The sequence below is a fragment of the Gorilla gorilla genome, chromosome 19, assembly GCF_029281585.2.
Source record: "Gorilla gorilla gorilla isolate KB3781 chromosome 19, NHGRI_mGorGor1-v2.1_pri, whole genome shotgun sequence".
NCBI lineage: Eukaryota > Metazoa > Chordata > Mammalia > Primates > Hominidae > Gorilla > Gorilla gorilla.
This window is the reverse complement of record NC_073243.2, coordinates 90,137,888-90,148,748: the sequence shown is the minus strand read 5'-3', so window position 1 is coordinate 90,148,748 and position 10,861 is coordinate 90,137,888. Positions and strand designations below refer to the sequence as shown.

General features: G+C 34.6%; 1 protein-coding gene across 5 annotated transcripts in view; it reads right to left on the bottom strand.

The window, feature by feature from the left end:
* Positions 1-505: 505 nt before the first annotated feature.
* Positions 506-10,861, bottom strand: part of CDH12 (cadherin 12) — a 1,104,089-nt gene continuing 1,093,733 nt past the window's right edge. For all 5 annotated transcript variants that reach the window (XM_055367890.2, XM_055367891.2, XM_055367892.2 and 2 more), the window contains 2 exons: positions 7,728-7,979; positions 506-4,360 (listed from right to left, as the gene is read on the bottom strand). In XM_055367890.2, the coding sequence (XP_055223865.2) occupies positions 3,861-4,360; positions 7,728-7,979 (752 nt within the window). In that variant the 3' untranslated portion in view covers positions 506-3,860. The remainder of the gene's footprint in view (positions 4,361-7,727; positions 7,980-10,861) is intronic.

Genomic DNA, 10,861 nt, shown 5'->3' with positions numbered 1-10,861 from the left:
TCAAAGATTCCTAATTCTTACATTATGCTTAAAGGTTCTCTGTGATTCTCATAATTATATGTAGTCAATATTTAAATGATTTAGTGAACTTCATAAGATTGTAACTAGAATTTAAGAATCAAGACATTTTAGAGGAAATTTATACAACACTAAGTTCAACAAATTAATTTTGCCAAAGAAAACAGAACACTGGGAGGCTAAGGAGCTTGCCCCATATTTCTGGTGAGAATTTGGTACAAAAGCAATTTTAGATTATTTCTAGTATATCACATCGTTTCACTCATATGTGTTGATCTAATACTTCATTGAATATAATTAAATGTAACATTTAAAAATAGATGTAAGTAACACACATATGTTACATATAATACATACATATATACTTCTATAAAAGTAAACATGCAAGGCAATAACAAAATTATGGTTTAATTATTATTAATAGTCAAAATTCCCCATCTAAATTCTAAACATTTTTATAGTGCTTAATGCTTAAATGAAGGTCAGTAATTTTGTCATTATAAATAAAACAGAACCCAACATGTTATAAGTATTGAAATATTAGGCCTAGTTTGATGTCATAGCATAAAAGGTATCCCATAATATTTATATTTATGAGCACCAAAAACCTCTTTTCCCCATATCTCTCCTCTGGTGACCCACTGTATCTGAAATCATTTCTATTCATTTTTTTTCTGTATATTTGGGGATTTTTTGTGTGTGTTTTAAACCAAGCCAGTTTTTAAAAAAGAAAATATGATGAACAGCTGTGTGATTGATATGGGCTGAATTGTGTCTCTTCAAAAATCATATGTTGAAGTCCTAAATCCCAGTAACTCACAATTGTGATTATATTTGGAGACAGAGCCTTTACAGAGGTAATCGAGATAAAAAGAGCTATTATGGGTGGGTCCTAATACAGTATAACTGGCATCTTTTTTTGTTTTTGTTTGTTTGTTTGTTGGTTTTGAGAGAGAGTCTCACTCTATTGCCCAGGCTGGAGTGCAGTGGTGACAACTCAGCTCACTGCAACCTCTGCCCTCTGGGTTTTAAGCAATTCTGTCTGCCTCAGCCTCTGGACTAGCTGGGATTACAGGTGCCTGTCACCACGCCCAGCTAATTTTTGTGTTTTTGGTAGAGACAGGGTTTCGCCATGTTGGCCTGGCTGGTCTTGAACTCCTGACCTCAGGTGATCCATGTACCTTGGCCTCCCAAAGTGCTGGGATTACAGGCACCGCGCCCGGCCTGGTGTATTTTATAAGAAGAGCAATTAGGACGTGAGTAAGCACAGAGGGACTACCATGTGAACACACAGAGAGAAGACGGCCATGGGCAAGCCAAGGAGGGACTCCCAGGAGAAATCAACTCTGTCAACACCTTGATCTTGGATGTTTTGCCTCCAGAATTGTGAGAAAATACATTTCAGTTAAGTCACTCAGTCTGTGATATTTTGTTATGGCAGACCTAGCAAAGGAATGCAGTGGTGTGGCAAAAATAAAAGCCGGATGTACTAAAAAGTATTTAATAGTTTGGTGAAAATAAGATCTACTTATTTCATATTTTTGTTTAGCATCTCAGCCGTGAGGTTTGAAATGACCTGCCCCTCACAGGTTTTCTCCATGCCACCGTTGCTTCTGCCAAATGATCTCATGCAGAGGCAGTTAGATTTCCTAGCAAAACGCAAAATGCAGCAATTTCTGATGGGAATCTTTTTGTCTACCAGAAGTAATCTTGCATAGTAAGCTTCTTCAGGGGTTATGTATCAGTCCATAGCAAATCATGTTGCTAAGGCAAATCCCAAAATTGTCTTAATTTTTCTCTCTAGGATGGTTATGGCATCACCAGCTTTTAAAACATGTTATGTAAATACTTTCCCAAACATACTATAAATTATCACATGACATCAATATTATAATGCAGTTCTTGGGATAGACAAAGGTAAAATTGGGATGGGATGGAAGAAAACAAGTTCAACAGCCATTCCTGAGAGGGAGAAAATGAGAATATGCAACTGGGAGATATCAACAAAGAAATGGGGAATGTGAATTCAAATGCCCCCATTGCCACAGCATAGTGAGTAGTCAGATCATTTTAAAGGATGTATTTATAAATGAATAACGGTGAATATGATTTTCTTGTGTTGTCTATATTTCTGCTTGTTTTTCTCATGTGTAAATTTTTAGCTTCAAAACCTTGCAAATATTAAACATATCTATAAGTATTTCATAAACCCCGCTAGATAGTGACCATATCTTCAGGATGGACCCATAAGCAACTTTAATTTTTTTCATATATATAGTGACAATATTACAGTAGTCACTTAAGTAGTTATCATATTCATATAAAATATATTATTTTATAATTAGTTTGCATCTTTTTATGTTTTCCAAGCTAGTGTGCAATCCGCTTGAAAGCAATGTATGTGAGTTTAGTTTACTAATGCGCTTATAAAATCTAATATTACTTAGAAATTTGCATCAAATTAGAAAGTTCTTTACACGCAATTTGTAAGGGATAATTTACATTAAGATTTTTGTAGATGAGAGAACAAAGAGGTAACTATGAGCTCCAATATAATAATGGTGCTCACAAAGTTGAAGTCCATGTAAGTAAAGTAAGTATATCAGCTGCCTGAAATTGAATTTACATTCATTTTAGGATTCAGTCATTGGTTTGAACTTTTTTAAGTCCCTGATGTTTTATTTTTTTCAATAATGTATAACAAATATTTTTAGACATCTTATAAATCCATCCTCTATTATTTGATATGTATTTTATTTTTGCTGCTCATCAAAGAATCACTAGATTGTAAGAAACTCTGAGAAACTGTATAATGAATTTCTCTTCCCACGCTTAAATGAATGGCACTTTTTTCTTCTAAGAATTTTCATAGAAACACAACTTGAAATTACATCTATGACTAAAAGCTGAATCTGGTGACTGTTAAAACCAATTTTCCACACACCAGTACAATATTAAGCAAAACCAATATTTATTTTAATGTGTAATTTGAGCCCTGAGGCCTCTCTTTATAAAGAGGAATATTTTTTCTTTTCTTTTTTTTCTTTATTTTTTTTTTTTTGGAAAACAAAGTAACATTTTAATGAACAGCTTTAATGTGAACTAATGTTAAGATCAAACATTGTTTCTAGAATTCGGGACTTACATATTGAACTTGATATTTTCATATTTATTTCAATTTTCTGAAAGGATAGGATAAACAAATACGTTTTAGCATACAGTTTAAAAAAGAAAAAGAAAACCTTTTGAATTAGAAGAAGGTGGAGATCAGAAAGTGTTCTTTTGTTCTCAAAAGGAATGAGGAGAGTCAGAGTGTCGCTATTGCTTCTTGACATAAAGACGGTGTCTTTGTTTTATGTCCTCTTTATCTCTGAATCCTGCAATACCATCACAGCAGAGTGTACTGTACACCACTTTAAATGATAAGAGTTTCAATAGGCACTTTAGTGGAATTAAGAAAAATCTAACACTCTTCCACCGTGATGCCACATAGCTATCTTCGTTCTAGGCTGTCATGTCAGTAAATTGTATTGAATAGGCCTGAGCTTGTCTCAGTGTGATTGTGAAAAAACAAAACAACAAAACAAAGCAAGTACACATTATAGGATGTATCTCGTGTTGGCAGAATAAACCAAAACTGACAATATGATTAATTTAGTAACTTACTAGAAACCAGGTAATCAAAGGAATCTCGTCCCAGAAAGTCTGTGTGTGTGTGTGTGTGTGTGTGTGTGTGTGTGTGTGTGTGTGTGTGTGTGTGTGAGATTTCTATTAATATTTGTGTTTCTTTTTCTTTTTTAAAAATCTCCCCTCTCGGTTGTATTTTAGCCTCCACGACTCCCTTAAGTGACTTTATCAGGGTTATAACTCTCTTCTTCACCAAACATGTCTGCCAAGACTTTAAAGCGGGGTCCCCAGTCTGTCAGGTAGTCATAGTCCTGGTCGGCTTCTGTGGTGAGAGAGTCTATAGAGCTGAGGGACTCTGCCACGGACCCACTCCCTTCGTAGGCATATGTGGCCAGTGAATCGTATGGTGGGGCAGTTGGGTCCACATCATTTTCCTGTAGCCTTTGATGAATGAAATCCCTTATGTCTGTGTTATCTTCCACGGGTGGTCTCTGACGAGGTAAAGAGAGAGGGTCTGGTTTTATATCCCTGCGAATTTTGTTCTCCTCAATCACTTTTGGGTTTCTCAGAGCCCCGATGTCGAAAGCCTGGGTATCTTCCTCCCCACCTCCTTCATCATCGTAATGGATGACGTTGTCTCTGATGTCTTCTTTAGAGGTCATCAGGGTGTCTTTTTTCTTCTGCCTTCGCAGTGCTACATACAGTACAACTATGGCTGGAACAAGACAAAAATTGCAATTTGAGAATAGAAAGCAGATAGGTCATTTCATCTCTCCATAAAAATTAAAAATGATTAGGGGTGGCTGAGTTTTGTGAATGACCTCCTGTTACTTTCATAGTAAACATACCATAATCAATAGGATCATGCATATGTTTAAATTTCGAAATTGTAACTAACAAGAAACCATAGCAAAGTTATTCACAAAATAAAACAAGTATGTCTTTATATTAAAGTATTTTAGGGTCAGGTAAAAGTGTGTGTTGCAACAAAAGAAAAAAGGAAATAATAGTTCTTCCACTCATACAGAAAATTGTAAGAATATAAGAAAACTTGAATATTATCATCCATAAATAAGACTACCATTCATTGCTAACTTCCCAATTGGAACATTCCTAATTTTAAATTAGAAATTTATGTTTCTTATGCGATAAGCCCAAATCTTCACTGTGACCATTATTTTTAAAGGCAATAAATAAGAAAGAGAGAAGTAGAGGAAGTAGAGGAAGGAAGGAAGAAAGGAAAGAAGGAAGGAAGTAGAGAAAGGAAGGAAGGAAGGAAGCAGAGGAAGGAAGGAAGTAGAGGAAGGAAGGAAGGAAGGAAGATGCTAAGGACCTTAGTTTTATAAATCTTACAAACTAAAGCATTAATTTCAATTGTGTGTCCTGCCATATTGAGAAAGTTTTTAAATCAAGTGCCTAGAATTCAGGTTACCTTCATAAAACAATATTTTAAAATTGTTAATTTATGTACTTCTTTTATTATCAAAATCTCTCTTTATTCCCAGTTGATTTAAAGCTCTCCACTAAATCAATGGTGTTTATTTCTACTATGCGTGAATAGGCACAGATACAAATGACGACGTCAGTGCTCAGCTTTTCTTGTCATAATAACCCCTCTCCTCCATAGTGGTGTCAACAGGTGAAAGCTAATGTGTGTTTGATTTACCAGAGCAGAGTCTGGAAGACACCTGTCATAGAATTATAAAGTAGAGAGGAATGCATGATGATAAAATTTCATTTATTTTCTCTTCCTCCAAAATTAGAGATGGACCAGTTGGAAGGAGAGAGGAGATCTAGGTAGAGTTTCTGTACAGTGGGCCTTGGGAGATGTTTAGCATCCTGCACTCCTCCCAAGAGTTTATGGAATCTCAGAACAAAGGACATGATTATTTGTTCCTCTACCAAGTATGTGAGAGACTGCAGACCTCATGGAGCAGCCCCATACATAAAATGAGTTCAGAATCACCATGGCTGAGAAAGAAACTAGCTGGATGTGCCTGAGGTCCATTTAAAAGGGACCCAAGCACCATACCTTTCTGTTCTTTCTCTCACCCTACAAAGGACATAAGAATGGCTGAGAACAAGCTAGCGGACCTAAAGGAGTGTGAGATTGCTCAAGGAGGTCAAAGATTAGATGGATTTTTAAGCAGACCCTATGACAGGACAAAGAGTGTCAATATACACTGCTGTATACCAAAAATTCACAATGCCTAGAATAGTGCTGGTGCTCTGTGGATGCTCTGGAAGTATTTGGATAAATGAGTGGCAGATGGTAGTACATGATAAAGATGACCTGAGCAGATTACTTGCTACAGTGTATGACGGCCAGAACATACCAAGCCCTGTTAGGTTGATACTGTCAACTCAAATAACAAACAGAAAGAGTTTCTCTGAAATAAAATATATTTATTTGGAAATAGAGTATAGCAATGGGAATGTGAGTGCCATAGTAAACTATCTGTGTGTTCAAGAGATAAAGGAAGACAAAGGTTTTCAAAGAAAAAAACGAGGAGGATACATAATTGTTTTAAATAACTATCCTTTGACTACAAAGATTAATAACAAGCGTGATGCCAGTCCAACATTGGACAGGCGGTTGCTGGGCAGATGTTCCAGCAGAAATGATTTTGTGTAAGGTTGTGATGGCCTTTGTGCGGGGTTGTGATTTTTACAGTCTTTTTCATTACAGGCACATAAGGGTGAAAACCCTCTCTCCATGGTCTTCCCTAGCTCTATTTGTCAGGGTTTTCTTAACATTAGTGACTCCATTTTCACTCTTACAACTTTCGAAATATAGGAATACTCCAGGACTCAGCTACAAGAGAAGAGAGGCATATGAGAGAGAAATACTTCATTTGATGTTAAACACCTTGTTAACATCTTGTTAAATTTCAGATGTGAAAATATTACTTGGAATGTGTCCTTAAGGTTTACATTAACACAAAAGATGCCAGGGATAATTTATTATGAATTATAAGGATATAAAGAATACTTTGCTCTGCACACCAAAGTTTCTCATGTCGAATTAATATCTACACCATGCCAATTGGACTAGAATTTCACCCTCTACGTCAGCATGAACTTCTGACTCAGGGAGTGCTCTCCACAAGCTACCATATATAATGCATTACTCCGTGCCTTACATCTTACTAATTATTATTTTTTCTTTCCTAGAGATAAAGTCAGGTGTCCATATTTGTCAGATTATTTTTGGTTAAACAGTAAATATGTATACATAATTTGATTCCACAATACCCAATTGTTTATCTGTTGTGATTTGATTTTAAAGGAATGAGGCATAATAGAAAATCTCTCTCTACTTTTGTCAATCTGGCAGTGAATTAATAAATGGAGAAGCTGAACAGAGTTCATGGAAGAGGGAACTTCCTAATAGGTTTATATTCACTCTCACAGAGATATTATAGAATACATTTACTTCAATCATTTTGCTTTGGAGTGTTTCCAGATATTTTAGTCTGTTCTGTTCTAGTGGGAATGGTTAGAATTTTGATGTAAGGAGATGCAAGAAAGTGGAAGAATTACTTATGGATGGCAGTTTAAACAGAAAAGACAAATTTGAGGATTACTTTACATTCTGTTTCTTTCTATTTGCTCTTTTATCTTCCTTTCTTTATTGAACTGGAATTTGAGAACCATTGTTCATCAAGTATATTTTTTAAAAGATGACATAATCTCTTATTAGACAGCAGCAATTACTAGGAAGTAAAACAAATTGAGAAGTTGTTGTAAATGGATATTTATTAAAGAGGATTTCATTGTGACAAGGGTCACAAACTATTATTACTAGAAAATCTCTTAGGTCTTGAACATATTTTTGGTGTTTATTTGATGATGTTATTTATTTATCCTCAATAATATATATCCAAGAAGTATGAAATAGAAAAATAGCATTAATAACAATTTAATTCAATACACATAGATTATCTTCTAGCTAGGTATGACATGTCAATGAATAAAAACTTTTTTACATGATAAATTGAGGAGAGAGATAGAGGAGAGAGAGGGGAAAAAAAGAAAGAGAGAGCGAGAAAAAATTAACAATGATTAATATTGAAACCAACCTAAGAGTATAACAATGCATAGTAGAATTGCAATCAACGCCCCAGTGCTAAGTCCTACAGGTAGAAAAATTGCTTCCACATTACAAGACAGGATGGTGCCATCAGAGTCACATCTACAGACTCGAATAGTCATTGTGTTTGTGCTGCTCTGGACAGGGTAGCTGCTGTCTTCTATTACAACAGGGAGGAAATACAACTCTTGCTGCCTGCGGCTGTATCCATTTCTTCGGGTTTCAATCCCAGCTGTGTTGTCTACAAAACATGACATTTATGGTAACATGGTTATTATGAGCTTCACTTCAAATCTTCAAGTTGGTATCTGCTCAATAGTAAGAAGCTCTTCTTGAATCAGGAAAATGGATTCTTATTTTTTTTATTTCTGTTCACATTATGAAAACTGCCAAAATATAATCAAAATAATCATTAGAGGAAAAACAAACATTAATCTTGTCTGGTAGAAGAATTAAATTTTCTATTCAGAAAGATTATGGAATGCTTTACAAGACAGAAAGTGTGTTAAATTGATCAATTTTTTATGACATTGCAATCTCATTAAAAAATAGTTTTGTAAATAGTTTCATGCATAATAGAAAATATTACAAATTATGAATCTGTAAATTATCTCAAATAAGAACCTATTCTTTAAACTATATTAAAACCAATTGACTATTTTAAATTAAGGATTTTTCTATCTACATGTTGTATATGTATATATGTTTATAAATATATGTTATATATGTTTGTATGTATGGGAATACTTTCACCTCTACATATCAGCTGGAATAAGAAACATGGAAAGGAAAATAAGATTTGTAAAAACATTAAAAATTGTAAACACCTTGAACTATAACAATGACTACTTTAATATGATTTAAAAAGTAACTCATTGTAATTCTGGTTAATTCAAAAACAATAATGTTCACTTGCAATAATGTGAGACAATAAAAATTACTATTTTTATATAAATGCAATTAATACTTCTATTGAAAGTGCTCTTTTGCATGCATTTGCTCTTTTATTTCTACACAAATAAGCAGAAATTTTGTTTTATGAATAACAATATTTCATTTGTGTGTCACAATAACCCCTAGAAACGCTTTATTTTTAGAAATGTATCAATATGTAGTTTATTATAGCTATGCATAATACTTGAGAATAAGGTAAGATAATTTTTAAAAGTGTATAATATATTACAATTGTGCAGGTCTGTCACAAATATGTTACTATTTCAATCAGATTCCATTTTTCTATTGGTAGACTTTAAATTCAACAACCGAAATTGAGGCAGGTTCTTAAGCAATAGGAAGCACCAAGATGAGAAAACTTTATGGGATATGATTAGGGATGAACAAATGGATATTAATTGAATCAACATTTAAATCTTCAGCAATTGATGGTTGAACACTTGAGTCTGCGGAAAAGGAACAGGCTAGGAATAAAGTTCATAATCTGAGTGAAAATGACTAATAGAAATAGAATGTCTGGTGTGTCTGCACTTGGGAGAAGGTAGGGATTTGGTATTCTTGAACTCAATGTATGTGTCAAATGGCAGCCTAACCCTTTTTAAAATGTTTATTTTCAATTTATTTATTTATTTTGAGATGGAGTTTCACTCTGTCGCCCAGGCTGGGGTACAGCGGATCAATCTCGGCTCACTGCAACCTCCGCCTCCTGGGTTCAAGTGATTCTCCTGCCTCACCCTCCTAAGTAGCTGGGACTACAGGTGCCTGCCACCATGCCCAGTGAATTTTTGTAGTTTTAGGAGAGATGGGGTTTCACCATGTTGGCCAGGCTGGTCTCGAACTTCTGACCTCAGGCGATCTGTCCACCTTGGCCTCCCAAAGTGAGCCACCGCACCCAGCCCAATTTATTATTTATTGAAAATTGACCATAACAAATTTATTGTGATGTCCATAGTGAGAAGAAAAAGACATACTATATTTTATTTCCTCTCTAAATGCTTTCTTTTCACTAAAAATACCTTACAAATCTAATTCATTATAAAACAAGGAACATGGTAAATGGCACCTGAAATTTTGTGACAAGTACATGTCTAGTCCATGAGAAAGCACTCTGCTATGAGGCAGTATCATGTGGTTCCCATTAACATGATTAATCTCAGATAGCTCTTTCAGCAAAGATACGTTGTGGAAAATAGTCAACACTTGGGTTTGGTGAATGATGTGACTATCTACCTAGTTGCTGAAGCCTAAGACCTGGAAATCTATTTTGTCTTATTACATGATATACACATATTGAATCTAGGGCATCTATCATGAAGTCTTATCAATTCTATTTCCATCCATTTGTCTCCATCCTCACAGTCAGTACCCTAATCTAAGGCTCTCACCCATTTACTGCAATGACATCTGAACTAGTTTTATCTCCCTATGATATACTTTCCATGCTACATCCAAGCAGATTTCCCTATAATGTAAATATGAATATGTTATATTCTTGCTTAAACCTTTCAAAGACTACTAACATTATTGGTTTAAGTTATCTCCTGAAATGGCTTCTGGATAGGGTCCTCATATGGTCCAGTTTGTCTTAGACAGACCTATTTTATGTGTGCTGCTGTGACATAACATTATAAATATTTCCCCCTTTTTTATAAGTGTTTCAGTCTTTACGATAAAATATGTGGTCACTCTCATTATAAATAACTTCAAGACTGGACTGCTGTTTGTCTTATGGCCATTTCTCACATTGCATATTTTATTCAAACTCTACTCAACTTGCTTCAGTGATAAAATGTGGAGACTCTGATTTTGTGGAGACTCTGACTTTCTTTGCCTAATCATTGTAGCAAACTGATCTCTTCAAAATATTCTCTGATTCCATCATCATCATCACCATCTCAATACAATTTGTTCACTTGTTCTATATGCATAGAATTTATAAAAATTTATCTTTTTATTATCAGGTTATAAAATCAGGTGTTTTGATGATTATTTTAGAGAATATGGAAACTTAGAGGACATAAAATACCCAAGGTTACAGACCTAATAAAGTCAGAGATACTGATTGATACTCAACCTTAATATTTCTAATCCAGTGTCCTTTATATTTTTGTAATGGTTGTAATTGTAGCAAATGTAATAGCGTTAGCAGTAGTAGCAGCAGTAGGAGTG